The 21,566-nt window shown below is 36.2% G+C and overlaps 1 protein-coding gene across 1 annotated transcript in view; it reads left to right on the forward strand.

Annotated features, from left to right (window-relative positions):
• NDC80 (NDC80 kinetochore complex component) overlaps window positions 1–21,566 on the forward strand; it is a 58,278-nt gene that overhangs the window by 19,661 nt on the left and 17,051 nt on the right. Inside the window, exons 6-12 of the mRNA XM_007456554.1 lie at window positions 3,625–3,714; window positions 5,907–6,000; window positions 7,470–7,576; window positions 8,335–8,479; window positions 10,846–11,051; window positions 13,943–14,095; window positions 16,971–17,060. Coding sequence (XP_007456616.1) covers window positions 3,625–3,714; window positions 5,907–6,000; window positions 7,470–7,576; window positions 8,335–8,479; window positions 10,846–11,051; window positions 13,943–14,095; window positions 16,971–17,060 — 885 coding nt within the window. The remainder of the gene's footprint in view (window positions 1–3,624; window positions 3,715–5,906; window positions 6,001–7,469; window positions 7,577–8,334; window positions 8,480–10,845; window positions 11,052–13,942; window positions 14,096–16,970; window positions 17,061–21,566) is intronic.

Raw genomic sequence — 21,566 nt, forward strand, 5'->3', positions numbered from 1 at the left:
AAATATTTATTTCATTCATAGAAACAAAATGAAGTAAATATTTCATTTATTTCATTTATTTCTGCTCTGATCTGATCAGTACAAGCCCTGTCTTGTACTTTTCAGTGTAGAGATCTTTCACCTCTTTGGTTAAGCTTATTCCTTTATTGCTTTGATGCTATTGTAAATGGTATCATTTTCCTTTTTTCTTTTTTCAGATAATTTGTCGTTAGAATATAGAAACGCTACTAATTTTTGTACTTTAATTTTGTATCCTGCAAATTTACTGAATTTGTTGATTAGATCTAACAGGTTTTATTTGTTTGTTTGTTTGTTTTTGAGGGGGCTTTAGGATTTTCTGTATATAAAACCATGTCATCTGCAAATAGAGATAATTCTACTTATTCCTTTTCAATTCTGATGCCTTTTTATTTTTCTTGCCTGATTGCTCTGGCTAGGATTTCTAGTACTGTGTTGGATAAAAGTGGCAACAGTGGGGCTTCCCTGGTGGCACAGTGGTTGAGAGTCTGCCTGCCGATACAGAGGACACGGGTTCATGCCCCGGTCCGGGAAGATCCCACATGCCACGGAGCGGCTGGGCCTATGAGCCATGGCCGCTGAGCCTGCACGTCCGGAGCCTGTGCTCCATGGCCAGAGAGGCCACAACAGTGAAAGGCCCGCGTACAGCAAAAAAAAAAAAAAAAAAAAAAGTGGCAACAGTGGGCATCCTTAACTTTTTCCTGATCTTAGAGTAACAGCTTTCAGTTCTTTACCATTGAGTATAATGTTAGCTGTGGGCTTTTCATATATGGGCTTTATTATGTAGAGGTACATTTCCTGTATACACAGTTTGAGAGTTTTTATTATGAAGTGATGTTGAATTTTGTCAAATACTTTTTCTCTATTGAGTTATTGTATGATTTTGGTTTTTTTATTCTATTAATGTGATTTATCACACTTATTGATTTGCATGCATTGAGCCATCCTTGCATCCCACGATAAATCCCACTTAATCATGTTGAATGACCTTTTCAAAGTGCTACTGAATTTAGTTTGCTAATATTTTACTGAAAATGTTTGCCTCTATATTTTCTCATCAGGGATATTGGCCTGTAGTTGTCTACTCTTACTGAATTGCCTAATTATCACTGTTCTTGATTGATTTCTGTTGGTACCACTGTTTTCAAACAAAAATTTTTCTGTTTTATCATTTAGTTGTGATGTTTCCAGATAGAAGATAATGTTTTTCATGTTGAAGCTTATCTACCTCTTTCTAATTTTTATCAAGAATAATCATTGAACCTTATCATATGCTTTTACAGGATCTATTGAGATGATTGTTTTTCTCAACCTTTTGGTATGACATGATAGGATATTAGTTCCCTAATAGTCTCTGTTTGTTCATTGTTGGTTATTCCTTTGCTATACTCCTGAATTCAGTTTGTTAATGTTTTATAAGTAAAGTTTTATTTCTTCTCTCTCTTTGTGCCTCTTAACACAGAGCTTATAAGCACATCCTTATTACAGTGTTTGAGTGATAGGAGTTTTGCCAAAGTTGCCCCGTCTCCCCTCTACCAAGGAGCATGAATAGGAGGGTGCATATGCTCCACTAGCTCTCTGTGATTAACCTTTTGGTTAATAACCAAAGTGGGCTAGGGCGTTACTCATCTCAGATCCCTCTGAGTCCTTTTCTTTTCTTATAATATAATATCCTTTTATAATACAGAGGAGTAGTATTTTATTGGTAAATGCCACCTCTAGGTAAAAAAAGATTACTCAAGTCCATATTTCTGGTTATCTCTATCCAATTTCAGGTTGAAACTTTTTCAACCAAATCTTCTCAGTACAGAAGAACTTCTAGTTATTGTAGTAAAAGTCTTTCCTATAGTTCCTGGGGATCTGTTTGTCCCTTGTAAGGCTCTCCTTGAACCTTGCAGAGTAGCAAGAGTTTTCACAAGGATCTTTGACAAGGCAACAGAAACTCTGTCTTTATCTACCCTGATGATAAGATAAGAGATTCTATTCTTCATCTTGGGCTCTGCCTTACATGTCTTTAAGACTTAATTAAATCTGATTGTCACTTGAGGCCTTGTCAAGGGAAGAAGAGATAAAGGATGAGTTGATAGAGCTTGCCTGCATCCACCCTAGATATACAAAAGGTCTAATGAGTGCCTTTGGAATAGGAAAGGAGCAGATAGGACAAGCTACTCTAGACTAAGGACAGTATCCCCACTCAGCAATCCTATCTATATATGAATACTAGGGTAAGAAATTGTAATGAAATATTTTCAACAGAAACCACATTCTTCTTTTACACTCCTAGTGCATAGTCCATTTTTGTAGAGTTTAGTCATTATGCTAGATACACGTTGATATCTTTACATTTTATAGCAATTTCATTTAAATTTTCTAATTTTATTTTTAAAAGGTTATATTTCTAAAACAAGTTATAAAAACAAGTGTTCCAAAATGGAATTTATGTGCCTTAAAAACCTTTAGGCATTTTCCTTTTAGCTTGTTAATTATAACATCTGAATGTTTGCTATAATTTATTATCTATTATCACTTTCACGGTTAAATATTTGTATTTCTGAAGATTTTATATTATAAAATTCAATCTAAAGTGTATGCTTATACAGTCTGAAGGAGTCAGTAGGTAACATTTGAGCACCAAAATTGAGTTTATATAAAAGAGAAATAATTACTTTTGGCTTACCTTTTGTGGCAGTTCTGTTTTGGATTCTCAGAATTGCATTAAAACGTGTAGGGGGCTTCCCTGGTGGCGCAGTGGTTGAGAGTTCATCTGCCAATGCAGGGGACACGGGTTCATGCCCCGGCCCAGGAAGATCCCTCATGCCGTGGAGCAGCTGGGCCCGTGAGCCATGGCCGCTGAGCCTGCGCATCCAGAGCCTGTGGTCCGCAACGGGAGAGGCCACAGCGGTGAGAGGCCCACGTACCGCAAAAAAAAACAAAAAAACGTGTGTAGGGCTTCTCTGGTGGTGCAGTGGTTAAGAATCCACCTGCCAACACAGGGGACACGGGTTTGAGCCCTGATCCAGGAAGATCCCACATGCCACAGAGCAGCTGAGCCCGTGCGCCACAGCTACTGAGCCGGTGCTCTAGAGCCCACGAGCCACAGCTACTGAGCCCACGAGCCACAGCTCCTGAGCCCACGTGCCACAACTACTGAAGCCCATGTGCCTAGAGCCCGTGCTCCACAACAAGAGAAGCCACCGCCATGAGAAACCTGTGCACCTCAACGAAGAGTAGCCCCTGCTCACCACAACTAGAGAAAGCCCACGCGCAGCAACGAAGACCCAACACAGCCAAAATAAATAAATAAAATTTTTTTTAATGTGTGTATATGTTCTCAATAAGTGTATAAAAAAGATCAGCATATTTTTCACTATAGAATAGAACTAAACATGGAGCCCATCCTTTTTTAATCCTAAGGGATTTAGTTACTAAAATATCAAAAGGATTATATTTTAAGGTTCAAAAGAATAACTTCTCACGAGACTTTGTCAAGCAGTAATGTGAATGCTCCTAAAAATGACACTGAAAACAAATTTGACAAAACATGAAAGCTATGTGTTTTTCTCAGAAACTTAAATCAACTTAATATTTTGCTTATGTACTAAATAGTTACATAATGCCATGAAAGAAAGCTCACCTTTATTTGATGATGGACAGCCTTGGGGAGAAGAAACTGAAGATGGAATTATGCATAATAAGGTACCTTACATTCCTGTAAACATTAGAGTTATCTTAATATTAACTAAATGTGTTATTATTGAAACTGATATATTCTTTTGTAGAACTTGGCTTTTTGCTTCCTGAAAAATCTGCTAAAACTGATTTTTGGAAATATTAGTCAATGGAATTACTCTTGAAATCACATTGTAGTTTCCTAAAAGTAACTAGGAACGGAAATTTGTAAATTTTAAGTAAGTTAAAAAAGCAATGCAATTAGAATTACATCATAACGTTATTGTTATATGTACAGATGTAATATTTCTCTTTCTCCCCTATCTTTTATAATGAAGATATCAATACTGGCATCATTATTGTAGTATAGTATTTTGTCAACACAAAACCTGAAAGACTGGGTCTTTAAATAGATGGCATATGGGTTTTTTGTTTGTTTTGGCTTTTTAGTTAGGCAACTTAAGAGTTGCCACTTCCAAAAGATAAAAGCAAATAGATAGTCTAAATTGGTTCCCAAACCATCCTGTATTGGAGCCTTAACTATGTAACTAACCCTACCCTATTTCCTAAAATACATAAATTTATATATCCAAAGAGAGCAAACACCAACTCCAAGGAATAAATTTATAGTATTGAGATTAAACATTAATGTCCCCAGCATATATAGGTCCTATAGCATATATAGGTCCTATAGCATATATAGGTCCTACTATGTAGGACCCTAAAGATAAAAAAAAAAAAAAAAAATTCTCTGTTCTTCACTCTTTGGAGCATTTGTCATAAAAACACAGTGGAAATAACCTCAGCTTCATCTTTTATTACTACCTGGGAAATAGTTCAAATAGAAAGACGTATCAACTGACTGGCATGGTAGTGTTGCTTTTTTTTTTATTTCAAACAAAGAATATCATACCCCAATTCTACTTCATCAGTGATCCTTGCTGGAGAAGCAGCTAGAAAGCCTTTGATCCTCTTGAGAGAATTCTCTTCCCATGTTGCAATATGTGTACTAGACTAGATTTATTTGTGCCTCAGTTCTCACCCAAATAAAATTATAATACCTACTAAATGACTAAATATTAAATTTATTGATATTCATCCTAAATGTTAAAACAGTAAAAGTTATTCTTGCTATTTTAGCTGTTATTTCAGATGACAATATATAAAGAAGCACTTGGGAAATTATAAAGTGCTATTTTTATTTTTTTAATTTTAATTTTAAATTAAAAATTAATTTTAAATTTAATTTAAAAGAGTTACCAAAGTATCCAACTTCATCAGATTCTGAGCCTCAGCTTTGTAGATCTAGAAATTCAATTTTTTTTTGACCTGCAAAATCACAATTGACCAAACTTAAGGAAACGTTCACTCTTACCAAATTCACATCTGAAGAAGAATAAAAATGTATTAATTTACCACCAGTGACACATCTTTCCAGTTACAGAAATACTCATACTCCCTATTCAGGGCACTCCTTCAGTATCAACCAAGTAGTAAGAAGATTGCTCAGTAAGCAGAGAATCAGCACAAAGAGAATTGGTTTATCTTGAGGGATGTGTACTTCATCTGGCTGTGGAAAATTCTGATCAGCCATCCTTGCCTCCTAACAAAGTGCACATCTTCAGTAAGCAAAACACCTCAGAATTGCAAAATAGAGTATTATTTTCTCTTGGATAAATATTAAGAGTACTACTAGTCTACTGTTTAGATCTCTACTAACCATGCCATGTTTTAGCATGAAGTTACAATGTAAATTATAGCCTTTATTAATTATGTTCTGGTTTTCACAACTAGATCTTTTCAGTTTAATTAGACTTAAATGATCAGCAATTCATTTAAATTTTTAATTAGATTATCCCTAAAGATGCTCAAGTTTGCGTTTTATGTTGAATTATATTTATTAATAAGCTTCCTTGTCTAACCTTCTCAAAATTCTGAAGATATGGGTTTTTTTTTTTTACCATTTACTCTCACCTTTATCCAAATTGAAGTGTCCTTTTCATCCTTATTATTCACTATAGAAGTAGCAGACTGAGTAAATCTGTGCAGCATAATTAATGATATTCCGAGGTTTGTATCTCATTTACAGGAGTTCATGTAACCACTTAGTGTTCCTGACTTTTATTTTTTTAATTCAAATTTAAATTTCTACTTACAAAAGTGAAACAAACTAAATAGAGAATCATGGCTTTGTTTTTAAATCTGCTTAACCCAATCAGTTGTTTTTGGACTACACCATAAAATGCTATGAGAGTTTCATGACTGGTGCCGACAGCTTTGAAGAGATGAATGCAGAGTTGCAGTCCAGGCTGAGTAAGTGTTCTCATTCCTAGAGTGCTTGCTTTGGGTCATTTAACTCCGCTCAAGGAGTTGTAGCCCATCTTACTATGCCTAATGTAAATGCGTTTAGATGCCTCCTGATTTTTATCATAACTGTTGCTTTGGTGGAGAGGAGTAAAGGTTAAGCAGAAAGAATACTGGTGTTGGAGTCAGACCTGAGGCATGACCCCTTACTGGCTGTGTGACATTAACAAACTACTTAACCTTTCTAACAAAGTTTTGCAGGATTAGATGGCCATGTTTATAAAATGTCAAATGTGCTACCCGGAGCACACAATATAATCAGCAAATGTTATTCCTCTTGGGGGATAATATCCCTGTGATATCCTTGCTTTATTATTTTAGAAATTAAAGTACTGGTTAGTCAAAAGATCTATGGTCTCTTTCAAAATTTATGTCACATAGTTAATGGGCTATGATATTTCCAAAGAAAGAAATTATTTTTCCACTTAGCTAATCTAGTGACATTCGGTATTTACTGGCTAACTTTAAAATATTCCAGAGTATTATTTTACATTGTTGTTCCTTTTTTGTAATAGTCTTGTATAATGCCAGAGTGGTAGGTAAAATAGATAAGTTTAAGACGTGTAAAGCGATCCTCCAAAGACTATGGAATCAATCAAAATAGGAGATCATCCTGCCACTATTAGCACAAAAAGTGAAAGCATTCTCTTTTGTTTCCATGGGATATACTTTCCTGAAGAATAAGCAGGACAGGGACTTCCCTGGTGGCACAGTGGTTAAGACTCTGCACTCCCAATGCAGGGGGCCCGGGTTTGATCCCTGGTCAGGGAACTAGATCCCACATGCATGCTGCAACTAAGAGTTCACATGCCACAACTAAGGAGCCCACGAGCCACAACTAAGACCCAATGCAACCAAATAAATAAGTAAATAAATATTAAAAAAAAAAAAGAAGTGGGACAATTTCAGCTTTTCCATGTGAGAAGGGGAGCAAAGAAAATTATGTTGTCTTTTTTTTTAAGAGGAAAATTCATAGTGATCTAACACTGAAAGCATCTTTGCTTGGATATTATGTTATAATTAATTAAGCATATAAATTATATTCATTTATTCAAACAATATTTATTATATACATACTGTATACCAGCCACCATGTAGGCACCGAGGATACAGTAATGAATAAGAGGTAAAAATCTCTGCCTTTATGAGCTTACCTTCTGTTAGAGACAATAATCAAATGAACAACTGTAAGTCAAATGGTGATAAGTGCTCCAGAGGAAAATGAAGTAGGATAGGGAGGTAGAGAGTGTGGTGGACCAAAGGGAAGGGTTGCAGTTTTACAGACGGTAGGATGTCCTTCAGTGGGATGTTTTGAGTAGAGACTAGAGGAAGTGAGGGAGAGAGCAATGGTAAAAACCTGGGGGAGAATTTTTTAGGCAGATTTGAGACCTTATGAAGTTTCTGGGTTTTTTCTCCAGAGGATTTATTTAATGTAGATGCTTCCAAGCTGGAATCATTAGCAGCAAAAAACAGAGCATTGAATGAACAGATTGCAAGATTGGAACAAGAAAGAGAAAAAGAACCGGTTAGTAAACATGCTTATCTTCAACAGGCTTATACACTTACTTATACTCTTGGGTCTCCTTGGACAACACCAGCTGTTTCTTTATCTATTTTAAAAAAAGAAATACATTAACAAAATAAGCTTCTTAAAAGTTAATTTTTTTTACATAGGACAGAACTCCTAATGAAAACATGTTTGGTATCCCTAGAGCTTTGTTTTCCCTTGTGATCTATCAGTCTTGGACTAATAGTGTTCAGAATATGATGAAAGAGTCTTACCTATTTACATAAGACCAAAAAGATCTTTAGAACAAGGTCTGCATGTTATATACCTCTAGGGAGCACTATTTACAAGAGGCCCTGAGTTTTGTAGTTAGTGGAAAGAGAATGGTAATAAATGGGTTTATATAATATATTGTATCCAGAGGTCTTTCTAAAAGCTAAATGATAATATGCAGATATCTAATTTTATTTTGTGTTTTATATTGCGGAAGCCCCTAGACTGTTCTGTAAAATAACAGATTTTAAATGTTTGTTCTTTCTCATTCTGGCCCTGGACTTTTTCTGTCCCAAACTGACTTCTGAAAAGTACATACACCTTCTTAATTGGGTAATAACAGTAAGCTACCATTTTAGTTCTTTTGACTCCTTCTAAAAGTGAAAAGGAAACTAATTTACCTTTCTCTAAGATGAATTTAAATAATATTGCTTTAACTTTCAAGTAAAGTATGGCATCATTATTGACGAGAATAACTAATCGCAATTTCTCTTCTTTTAAAGAATCGCCTAGAGTCATTGAGAAAACTGAAAGCTTCCTTACAAGCAGATGTTCAAAAATATCAGGCATACATGAGCAATTTGGAGTCTCATTCAGCCATTCTTGACCAGAAATTGAATGGCCTCGATGAAGAAATTTCTAGAGTAGGTAAGCACAACTAATGCTGAAAGAGGTCATTCAGACTGGGATGGGGACCTGTGTGGGACTTATCACACAGCTGTAGAGACAGCTTTGTCATCTGTATCTTTTTTGCCTGTAATGGTAATGTATCAGGCAACCAAGTTTTTAGTGACTTATGTATTAGTTTTCTGAGGCTGCTGTAACAAATTACCACAAACTTGGTGGCTTAAAACAATGGAAATTTATTCACTCACAGAAGGCTAGAGGTCGGAAATCCGGCAGGGCCACACTTCCTCCCAGGACTATGTGGGAGAGTCCATTCCTTGCTTCTTCCAGCTTCTGGTATCTGATGACATTCCTAAGGTTGTGGCCCTGTCACTCCAGTCTCTTCCTCCATCCTCACATTACCTTCTGTGTGTGTGGGTGTCTCTCTTCTGCCTATGTTAATTTCTCTCTGTCTTTATCTTTTAAGGACATTTATGATGGCATTTAGGGCCCACCTCGATAATCCAGGGTAATCTACTCATCTCAAAATACTTAATCATATCTGTGAAGACCCCTTTACTAAATATGGTAATGTTTACAAATTCCAGGGATTAGGACTTCCTATCTTTGGGTGGTCATTATTCAACCTACTACACCTTCTAACATGTTTTCAGACACCTGGCTTTTTAAAGCCAAGAGGAACCTTATCTAAGAACACAAGCTGCCTGAATATAAATATATCTTCTATTCCACCTTGTAATTAATAAGCCAGATTTTAAAATCTCTGCTGGCCTCAGTCTGCTATATTTGCCTTATCCTCTATCACCACCTCCTAAGCTATTCAGCAGCTTAAGTTGATTGAAAATAAGATGGAAAGATGCTAGTACTATAAAAGCCCAACTAAAAAAAACTTGTTTATATCTGGTGTGCTCCTAACCTGGTTTTCATAAACACATATGGATCTTAATCATAAAACCCTGAAAATACTGTGACACATGAATTGATTGATGCTTCTATGGTGCCAAAAGGAGATCGAGCCATGGGCTGGCAGTTTACAAAATAAATAACTGTATGGACCTACTATACTATTTTCCCAGGCCTCTACCTGCTTCGGTTTTATTCTTTTAGGGTTTTACAGGCTGTATCTGTGTCATGTAGGAATTATGTAGATAGTCCTTAGGATATTTGATTTAGTTCTTAGTCTATGGAATATTGATCATCTGTCAAAAATCAAGGACAATAATTATCTGGAGTATTTGCTAAACTGTTTTATTTTTTTCCAAATAAGTCTGATTACATATATTAGCTTTGCTGTAAACCAACTCTTTAAATAGTTTAAACTTGACCAGTAATGTTTGTTCTCCATGACGACAAGGAGCCATAAACTAATTTTTTATTATAGCAATGTTTGTAATGCAATTAAATCAATATTTTATAATATTAATAATTTATCTTCCTTATTGGTATTTAATCTAGAGAATTTTTATCCTTCCCACTTTTCTTGTGAGACTTTTTTTCCAGTAATTGCAAACTGGGTAGGAGAGAGAGAAATACTTCAGCAATCATTTGCCATTGCACAGTGATTTAGTTTGAGACAATAATTTGATAACTGTTAACCTAAAATATTTTATTCTGAATTTTTTTAACTTTCTTGATTATTTAAAGTCATTCATGGCCAAGAGTGTGAATGAGACATATGTAACTCTATAGATATTGTATATTGTGGATTTTTTGTGCCGTAATAAATGAAGTTGTACTTAAACCAACCATTAATTCATTTTGAGCTCAGGTGTGGAGCTTCCCAACTACAGTACTACAATACGACTGAGTTATAACAAAGCCGAGATTTTGATCCTCTCAGCCCTCAGGATGATTTCTGTGACCCCTTTGGTCATGAGCATCCTCATCCATTTATCCCAGTCTGCTTAAAAATACTGTCATATTTTTTATAAGCTATGAGTCATAAAATGTTGGCATCACTGTTCGATAGAACACCAAATATTATAGATTTGATAACTTTTCTTCCCCTTTCATGATCATTTGCTGTTTGTATCTTCTCTTGGTATAATATCATCGTTCATGATTACAAATTTTAGTAAAGCAAGAACCTAACCATTATGGTTGCTTAATATCTTATGAAACCACTGAAAATATCAGTGAAATAAGAATAAACTGATGTATGTTTATATAAATATTTTTTGTTTGTGAAAAACTTGTGGCTTTTCTGACTTTTTGCAGAGAATCATGTAGGAGTATTAAAAGCATTTTAACTTAACAATAGCAGACTATCTGTTATTATGATTCTTAATCATAATCATTATGTGTGGGGGTCAACTCTATTAAATAACGGCATCACTTTATTTGTAGGAATTGAAGGAACTTAACAAATTTTTTCTTTTTCAATGCAGAACTAGAATGTGAAACAATGAAACAGGAGAATTCTCGGCTACAGAATATTGTTGATAACCAGAAGTACTCAGTTGCAGACATTGAGAGAATAAATCATGAAAGAAATGAATTGCAGCAGACCATTAATAAATTAACCAAGGACTTGGAGGCTGAACAACAGCAGTTGTGGAATGAGGAACTGAAATATGCCCGAGGCAAAGAGGCGGTATGTCATACCATTCCCAGAGTGGCACTTCATTCAAACTTAAGTTTGTAAAAGTCTATCCCAGTTAAGAACAACTGAATGGGTAGAATAAATTGGCTAAAGAGGTAAAATTTTTCGGCATTGACATTTTACTAAAAACACACTCATCCCTTTATGTCAATTCAATAACAGCCCAATTTCTCTGTCATTTTTAAGGTAGCCTATATTTTCCAATAGTGAACCAAGAAGTGAGCAAAAATTCTCTAAGGCCATGAAAATAATTTTCATAAATCCCAAGCCTTTTATTCCAGAAGTGGATATGAGTCACTTCTTCATTTACCTCCTCACTACTTAAACATTTATTTAACATCTGCTGTGTGCCACTTACCATGCTGGGCGTAGAGGGGAGATAAAAAGACATAGAAGCTTAAGAAACTTCCATTCTAGTTGATATTTTTCTACCATGAGATCAGACCTCCAATAGAGGTTTGCACAGTGTACTGAGGGAGCATATAGTACACCTAACCAAGATTTTGGTGCGCATGGTGTGGGGAGATGGATGGAGGTAGATTTTAGAAAGGCTTCCTTGAAGACGTACACCTGAACTGAATTGGGAAGTATAAGGGAGAGTTAGCATGGAAAGGCTAGGGGAGCCAGCAAACAAAGAGGACTATGGGAAAGCTCGGGAGAAAATAGCATGGTGCACTCTGGTACCCTAAGGTTTTCGTATGGCTGGAGCTTAGTAGCAAGGGACGGGAGCATGTGCAAAAGATGAGACTCAAGGATAAGCAGAGACCAAGTAGTGAAGATCCTTTTCACGTTTAGAAGTTTGAACTTTATCCTGAAAGCTCCAGGAAGCCTTTAAATTTTTTAAACAGATAATATCATATTTCAGAAAGATCTTATTTTTGGTAATGTGAAAAATGGGTAGAAGGGAGCAAACCAGTCAGATAAGGATCTGTGGCAGTAAGGTAGTAGAAATAACAAGCTGAATTGTAGGTAATGCTATTGGAGATTCATATGTGCTCCCTCATACTCCTGACCTGGTAATCTCTGTCCCCATGTATTAAGGAGAAAAATATACATTTATAAGAAATAGGCTGTGGTGGTGATCCCAAAAGTCTTTGAACCTAGAATTTGGTAAACCTGTGTTAGCCCTGGATTTGCCACCACATGTTTCTGTGAACTCAGCATGTCCTCTGACTTCTCATAGCCTCAGTTTCCTTATTTATAAAATAAAGTGTGGTTAGACTAGGTCGGGAACCTGAAATGTCACTTCAACAGTTATTAATATATTTTCTCTCTCAAGCACTGTGTGGGAAAGGGGAAGTTACGAGTCTCTGGACTTAGGCAAACTCTGTTTAACTAGCTAAATCTAGCTGTATGAATGCTATGTTTGATTTGGAGGATCAGGCTGAAAGGAGAAAGTTATCTGGGAAGTGGGTAAGCAGTGGCCTATGAAGGGCAAGAGTAGGGCCATGGACAGTGAGAAGGAAGCCTTAGGGTACTGAGTAGGAGAGATATTAAAGAATGGTAGCAGAATGCAAAAGGCAAACAAACATTCCACCCATTACCTTTATTTCTAGACTGATTTTTATTCCACATGCCACCTCTGACTGGTAGTGTCTTTCTGGAGCTCTTTGTTGAGATAGACATTGAGGCTGCATCTAGACTCATCAGGAAAGAGGGTGATGAGTTTTCACTGTCTGAATTAGCTGTGGGAAGGAGAAATGTGCCACATGTTTGCTCTCCCTGCAGTTAGGTGTGATAAAGTGCATGGGCTTGAGAAAGCTGTTTTATTACAGAAATAAAATCCTGGTGAAAAACAGAAGAAACTACCCCTATGATCATTTACTGTAAGGACAAATAGACCTACATACTTTAGTTGTCCCTAGAGAGCTACTATAGTAGTTGAAATGATTTCCTGATTTATTAATAAGGAATCTTAAATTTAACATATAAGTAGTATTGCTTTTGAGAGCTGATAAATTTTTGGAAATTGCAGATTATTTAATTAGATTCCGATAAGTACTTTTGCCATTTCATTCTTTCAAAGTATTCAATTTTATGGGTGGATAACAGCAATGAGAAACTAAGTATGTACTAAATGGAGGAAGCAGTATGAAAATAAATTGCCTAGACTCTGCAAATTCATTTATTTAATCAAAAACTAGGTACTGTATGCCAAGTACTGTTTTAGGTCTTGGGGATGCAACTGCTTTCATGGAGCATACTTTCAAGTAATGGAGTTGAACAAATAAATAATATATGTCAGGTAGTAATAAGTGCTATGAAGAAGAGTAAAGCAAGAGGATAGAGAAATTGGGGGTGTTATATTAGAGGGAAAGCCTTTCTGATGATGTAATTTGAACAGAGCCCTGAACAAAGGGAAGGAGACCAGGAAATGTGGAACATATTAGTGAAATATTTTTATCAAAACAGTTGAAATATTTTGAGACTTAAGTGACCACATTTCTCTAATTTTGGATAAATGAAATATTTTGTACATTGACAAAACTAAGTTTGTTTTCGTTTCATAATTTCTCTGGTACTTTAAAAAGTAAATTTTAGTTAATACCTAAACATGGACTTTTATTCCAAACTATTTGTCAGATAAATGGAGGAACAGTAGTATATTACTTACTAATTAATTATGGTGTTAAAACGATCCTACAATTTAATGTGAAAAAAATCTTTCATTCTTTATATTTTAAAACTGCCATTCTTACTACTAAAAATACTAAATTATAAACTACTAAAAAAATAAATTATAAACTACTATAAAAATACTAAATTATAAACTACTAAAAAACATAATTTTGTGTAAAACTGCCAAAAAATGCCAATTGTAAACCATATGGAATGGGGCTCTGGGTTTTTTTAATGTTTGTTTTTGTGTTCTCTTCTTACAGATTGAAACACAATTAGCAGAGTATCATAAGTTGGCTAGAAAATTAAAACTTATCCCTAAGGGTGCTGAAAATTCCAAAGGTTATGACTTTGAAATTAAGTTTAATCCTGAAGCTGGTGCCAACTGCCTTGTCAAATACAGAGCTCAAGTTTATGTATGTAATCGTGAGTACTTCACAAGGTTTTTAAATGATATGGTTAATGTCTGGCTCATAATATTTATAAGTAAGAGTTTAAACTTTAGCATATCCATAACTCAGGACTGAACATAGAAATACAGCACTGAAACTTTTTATCTTCTTTCCTCTTGGTAGTGCACATCTGCTCTCTATTGTACCTTACTCTCCAAATTATAAAGCCTTGTCTTCCTCTCTACATACTTTACCTATTCAACTATCCAATAAAAGATATGATTACATATAAAATAGACGCCAGGATTATAAAGACAAAAATGACCTGATACTTGCTCTCAAGTTGCTACTAGTCCCCTCAGGGGAGAAAGACATAAAAATGAATACTATATACGTGCTTTATTAGAAGCCTTTACAAGGTATGGTAACAAGATCATTTCTCAGAATTGAGAGAAAAGTCCCCACAGAGATGGTGAACCTGGAATGAAATCTTCAAAGATGAGATGTTTATGAGGGTTGTCTGTGGAAAAGTTTCAGGCACAAGGACACACATGAAGGCATGAGATATAATAGAGCACTAAGTAACACCAGGAGTCATTAATGAGAAAACTGCACATAATTTTCAAATATAGTCAAAGGTGTAATTTGGGGAAGAAAAATGTTAATTTCAACTTCTCAATTATTCACAGATTTTAGTATTTTAGTGGCCCCCCAAAAAATGTCAGTTTTCAAAATAGTTTTTAATAGAAGCATGTCAATCAAAGTCTAAAGCCATGCATTTTTTTTCCCCTTAGAATCACTCATTTATCCCATAAATTATTTATTGAGTACATACTACGTTCCATACCCGCTAGATGCTGGAGATAAAATACCCAGAAAGAGGAATTTCCTGGCGGTCTAGTGGTTAGGACTTGGCACTTTTACTGCTGGGCCCAGGTTCAGTCCCTGTTCAGGCAACTAAGATCCCACAAACTGCAGCGTGGCCAAAAAAAAAAACCTAGAAAGATACAGTTCCTACTTTCCCAGATTACAGTTTGTTGGTGGACAGACTTTGATTAAATAAAGCTAAACTCATTTTTAATAGAAAAAAATGCATCCAGTAAACATTTAATCTTTTACTGTATTGTTTCTCAAGTAATAGCTAGGTAGGTAGATAGATAGGCAGGCAGGCAGATAGAGTTTACTCACCTTTATTTTGAGTAGTTTTTCATTCTAGTTCAAGAAAACAATTTCCTGAATTAAATTGCTGTAAAAAAGATTACCTGGTTCAAAAAGAATGCGTACGCTCAGAAAAGAGGGAAATTTTTTTTTTGGCTCCCTGGAAATAGTTTTACATAATAATAGGACAATAAAAATAGAAATAGCATCAAGAAGATGCAGCCCCAACTGTTATAAGTAGTATTTGGAGAAAAGCTCTTAAAGAGATTAAAGAGGCAATTGCATCTTTCAAAAAAGAACAGCCAAAATTAAAACTCAGCAGTGACTTCAAAAGACCTTCTGGAAACATAGTAATGCACAGGGTTTTCTTTTGGAATGATGAAATTGTTGTAGAATGCGAGTGCATTTTGAATGTACTAAAGGCCACTGAGTTGTGCACTTTAAAAGAGTTAATTTTATGTTAAATTAATATTTTAACTTAATTATTCCAGTTTAACCATTTTAAAGTGTGAGTTTCATCTCAATAAAAAAAAAGGGGGGAAGGAATGAAGTACTGTAGAAAATCAGTAGAATAGAGGATAAATATAAGAAATGCAAGCAGATAAGAGCTTGTTGGTGTACATGTGGAGACGCAGGGAGAGTGGCATGCCCAGAGAGCGTAGAAGCGCTGCACCTCTTCCCATATACCTTGCCCTATGCATCTTTTCCATCTGGCTGTCCCTGAGTTATATCTGGACACCCACCTTCCATTATTCATGGAACAACCCACCCCAGATCTCTCACAGTAGTATGTTGTTGAGGAGGGGGAAGTTCCCCTCTCCCAGGCAGTTTTGGCAAGCCAGCCTGGAGAAATCACCAGCTGGAAAACTGCTGCCACTGAGAGAACCTGGAACATCTGCCAAAGCAGGCAGAAAGTAAGATTTCTTGCCATGTCAGCCTCTAGGGTCTCTGACTGCATGATCTGGTGGAAGGGAAAGTGGTGAGAGTCCCTTTTCTCTCAGTATTGTTATAAGTCCTGCCACAAGAACTCAAGAAGGGTAGAGGGGGAATTTCCCTCTTCCTGACAGTGTTGAGATCTTCCTCGTTCCTTTTGTAGCTTCAGTCCTACATTGCGTGGCTTATTCAACCAGTCCTTGCTGATGGACATTTGCCATGTTTCAAGTCTTCTGCTATTACAACAGAGTTAGAATGAGGAGCAAAAAAATAAAGAAGAGGGACTTACCTGGCGGTCCAGTGGTTAAGACTATGCTTCCACTGCAGGGGCCATGGGTTCAATCCAGGGAACTAATGTCCCGCATGCCACGTGGCGTGGCCAAAAGAATAAATAAGTAAAAATAAAGAAGAAATATAAGCAGGTAATTGTAAGACTAAATAATTGAAAAGGATTAAGAGAAAAATGATGCATCTAGAGAGCATAGCATAAAAATAAAAACTACATATAAGTTGTTTTCTAGTGTACTTCAATTAAACTAAGTGTACTTATAGAATGTTTAAATAATAACAGTGAATTTCTAGAGTAGAGAAGCAAATCTAGAATTTTGCAATTATTCAAAACCAAAAGCAAGTTACATTCTATAGTTATAGAAATTGCATTAAAAATTTTTTTGTTTTATTTTCTTACTGATGGTGTATTAGATTAAAGATACCATGGCTTCACATTTTTTCTCCAAAAGATGCCTCATGAGAGAAATTTTGTAATTACATATGTCATATGTAACCCACATTCCTATGTATTTTATAGGTACCACTCAAAGAACTCTTGAACCAAACTGAAGAAGAAACTAATAAAGCTCTAAATAAAAAGATGGGGTTAGAGGATACTTTAGAACAAGTAAGTAATGAAACAGAGTCATTATAAACAAACATAACATTTTGTGTTTTCTGATTGATACGGAATGAATTTTTAATAAAATGTTATGAAAAATAAGAGTCAGGTATACCCTTGACCTAGAAATACTTGAAGTAACTTTTTAAGTTACTTAAACATTCTAAGCTTCCCATATCATTGATGATGAAGTGATATGAAACTGAGTAAAGCTCGCTTTTTTTCTAACGGAGAATTGCCTCCTTTAACTTAAGATAATTTAGTAATATTCCTTTTTATAGTAAAAGGGAATTGAGGAGACTACCATAAAAGTAAGTATGTTATCATTTGCAGTTAGAAGCTAACTATGATACATTAAGAGACTTCCATTTACCAGATTTCTCAGGACCATAGAATTCAGGGAGATTCAACTTTAAATGCCTATAAAAGTCTATTTCCAAAAGTAGTTTCAGAAAATTGCTGCTTCTGAGATACTTGCAACATAATATCACCAATATACCTGAGAAAGAATACTATTATATTCAATAACCTTTAGAGTAAACATTGTTATAGTTGCTTAAGAAAAGTTAAAAAAAACTTCTCAAATGCAAGCAAAAGGTATTATTTATATAAAACCAAACAGTTAAAGGAAACCCCTAGCTAATTCAACTTTTCGAGAGCTATTGTGTTCTGGCTAACAGATTTCAAGATATAAAAGAAATCCTGTCTTTTTTGAGAATACAAACATTTATTTTCTCTCATCTGGAAATAAAATCTATGCATTTCACAGATAACTTTTAAAGTAATTTTGTATTAGAAAGAACTTTTTCATACCTCCCACAAACAGAAAATGTTGTTAGATAAGTGAAGAGTTTCATGATACTATTGTTACTATAATTTGGGGTTTCTACAAATCTGTGGGTTTTGTAACATCACAGTATGGAAAGAAGATAGGAATTCGGACTGCTTTAACAGATGTTCCCCAGGGATGATGGTTATTTGAAGTAAAGTCTTCCTTTAGCCTGCTTCAGTTCAATTTCTCTCTGGTTGGAATGGGCAATAAACCTGAAGACTCTCAAAAAGGTGTGAATTTCAAGCAATAGGAACCTCTTGACTGAAACATATTTTCAACTGACTTGAAACTTTTTTATGTTTTATTTTTTTTTTTGGCTGCATTGGGTCTTCATTGATGCGCACGGGCTTTCTCTAGTTGTGGCGAGCAGGGGCTACTCTTCGTTGCAGTGTGCGGGCTTCTCATTGAGGTGGCTTCTCTTGTTGAGGAGCACAGGCTCTAGGCGCATGGGCTCAGTAGTTGTGGCACGTGGGCTCGGTAGTTGTGGCTCGTGGGCTCTAGAGCGCAGGCTCAGTAGTTGTGGCACACAGGCTTAGGTGCTCCACGGCATATAGGGTCTTCCCAGACCAAGGATCCAGGGATCGAACCCGTGTCCCCTGCATTGGCAGGTGGATTCTTTTTTTTTTTTTTTTAAAGGAATTTAGCCTTCTATGGCTTTCTCTTTTCTTTTTTTTTAATTTATTTTTGGCTGCATTGGGTCTTCATTACCGTGTGCGGGCTTTCTCTAGTTGCGGCGAGTAGGGGCTACTGTTAGTTGCAGTGTGCGGGCTTCTCATTGCGGTGGCTTCTCGTTGTGGAGCGCGGGCTCTAGGTGCATGGGCTTCAGTAGTTGTGGTGTGTGGGCTCAGTAGTTGTGGCACATGGGCTTAGTTGCTCCATGGCATGTGGGATCTTCCTGGACCAGGGCTCGAGCCCGTGGCCCTGGCATTGACAGGCGGATTCTTAACCACTGCGCCACCAGGGAAGCCCCAACAGGTGGATTCTTAAACGCTTTGCCACCAGGAAGTCCCTGACTTGAAACTTTTTAAAGGCTATAGGCAGGAAAGTTTGGGCAGGGTGGGAAGGCGATTATGAAATGCCTACAATAGGCTAGGCCCCATATTAATGTTCCAAAGATAAATATAACTAAAGTTTATATGAAATATAAAGCCCATTTGGAGAAGACCAATATATGCAATTATGCTAATCAGAGTTGCATTTTTTTTGCAAAACTCCTTTGGGCATAGAAAAAAATGACTTAGTAGAGGGGAACTGAAATTAAGAGGTTAAACCATAGTATTAGAATAGAAAATGAAGAAGGGGACAGGTTTAAGAAATGTTAAGGAGGTAGGACCCAAGCATTTTGTGGCCAAATGAAAGCTAGGAGAGGAGACTTCCCTGGTGGTCCAGTGGTTAAGAGTCTGTGCTTCCATTGCAAGGGGCGTGGGTTCAATCCCTGGTCAGGGAACTAACATCCCATATGCCGTGCAGCCAGGCCAAAAAGTTAAAAAAAAAAAATGAAAGCTAAGAGAGAAAGAAGGATCAACGGTGACTTCCATTTTTCTGGGGTGGGCAACCAAGGGGAGGAAAACCTAGTGCTGGGAGTAACCAGGACAGCTTGGGAGATGAGCTTGCTGTCCATTGGCCACAGAAAACCAAAAGGAAGTTGAAGCAATAGATTCAGAAAATAAAAGAGATATTGGGTCTGAAATTACAGATTTTAGGGTCTCTAGTATATATGTGATTGTTGAAGCCAGTGATGTGGGTGATATTTCTTAGGGAGAATTGTAGAAGAAAGTGGCAAAGGATTGGCCAAAGAAGGAAATTGTAGGAAAAGCACTTAGAAGAAGTAGACAGAATAGCTGAAGAATAATCAGAAGAGGATATGCTATAAAAGGCAAAGTAGGGAAGACTTTTCAAGAAAGGAGAGATCCTAACTAATCTTTTTGTGGTAAATATTTCACAATATATACATATATCAAATCATCTTGCTGTACATCTTAAACCTATGCAATGTTATACGTCAATTATATCTCAATAAAACTGGAAAAAAGGGAGTGATCAGTGATGTCATATGCTTGAGACTAAAAACTAAAACTTTTTTTTTAATTTGACAAGTAGTTTAACCAAGTTAAGATGGCATAAGGTAAAATAGCATTTGAAATAGTAAAGGTTAAACAGAAATTAATAGATTAAAATAACAAAACTAATCAATCTGATAAGTACTTTAAAATAATTGCCAAAACCATTCAAGAAAAAGCAGGAAAAAACAAAATGAGAAATGGAAACACTATAAATACGGAGGGAATTTATAATGTTAGTGTAACCCTCATACCACAACCTAACGAAGATTATCACAAAAGAAGAAAATTAAACCAATCATACTTATGAATAAAGTGTAAAGTTTAAATTAAATATTAGCAATTGAAATTTGTTTAGCAAACTTTTTTAAGAGTCTGCTATACATGCCTGTACTGTAATCAGTGTTGGTGATATAATATCTGCCTTTGTGAATTCTTATTTTGAGTGGAAAGGTGGACATGAAAACAATCACTTTCATCATAATACTTTTGGAGTGTAAATACAGCATGCTGTGGATTCTTATAATACACCAAAGATAAGCACAAGGTTCTTTCTGAAGGAAGTGGTAGGTGAGCTGAGTGATGAATAACAAGAAGGAGTTGGCCAGTGGATACATGAAAGGATACACACACACATCCCTACTGCTGAAGGCCCAGAGACCAAAGAGCATGGCATGTTAAAGAATTACCATGAGTTTAAGTATCAATAGGATAGAGGAGAAGCCTGGAGAAACAAAAACCTAATTCTGAAGAGACTTACTTGTTCTTGCTTACCGGTTGAATTTTTATTCTATAGGTAGCAGGGACCATTGAAGGTTTTTAAGCAAGGGAATAAAAGCTGTGTATCTTAGTAAGCTCACAGTGTTGACATTTTGAAGAACAGGTTAGAGGTACATGAGACTAGAGACACACAAGAGATCTAACAGTATCCTGAGCCATAAGGATTCAAACCAACGCTATTGCAGTGAGGATGGAGAAAAGAGATTTAAAGATTGAAACAACAGGGAATCCCCTGGGGGTCCAGTGGTTAGGACTCCTCGCTCTTACTGTTCAATCCCTGGTCGGGGAACTAAAAATCCCACAAGCTGCACGGTGCGGCCAAAAAAAAAAAAATTGAAACAGCATAATTTAGTGGTCCACTTGAATGTGAAGGTTAAGGAAGAGTGAGAAATTAAGAATGTCCAGGTGTCCAGCTTTGGTATATGGTATTAAAGAAAAATTATTTATGACACTTGTTAGTGGTGATAAGGCAGACTTTATTCAAGGGGGGGGGGGGCTATTACAGTGAGGTTTTGTATTGCTTTCCGAAAATACAGCAAAGAAAGGTGGGAATTTATAGCCAAGGAGCAGAGTGGGGATCAGTGGATGGAAAATTACTGAGAGGAAATATCAGAGTAAGGGGGGATTCTGGCTAAACCAACCTAACAGGTTTCTTGCTGAAGGCAGGCCAAGGTGATCAGCCATCACCTGGGGCGTGGTAGAGGATGAGGAACCTGATCAGTTATTCAGGATGGGAGATTCTGGTTAAAGTGACTTAGCAGGATTCTTGCTTAAAATTGGATAATACAGAGACAAACATGAATGCCCGAAAGTCAGCCTAATTGAGAAGAGAGTTCAGAA

This window comes from Lipotes vexillifer, unplaced genomic scaffold, assembly GCF_000442215.2.
Source record: "Lipotes vexillifer unplaced genomic scaffold, Lipotes_vexillifer_v1.1 scaffold429, whole genome shotgun sequence".
In the NCBI taxonomy this organism is placed as follows: domain Eukaryota; kingdom Metazoa; phylum Chordata; class Mammalia; order Artiodactyla; family Lipotidae; genus Lipotes; species Lipotes vexillifer.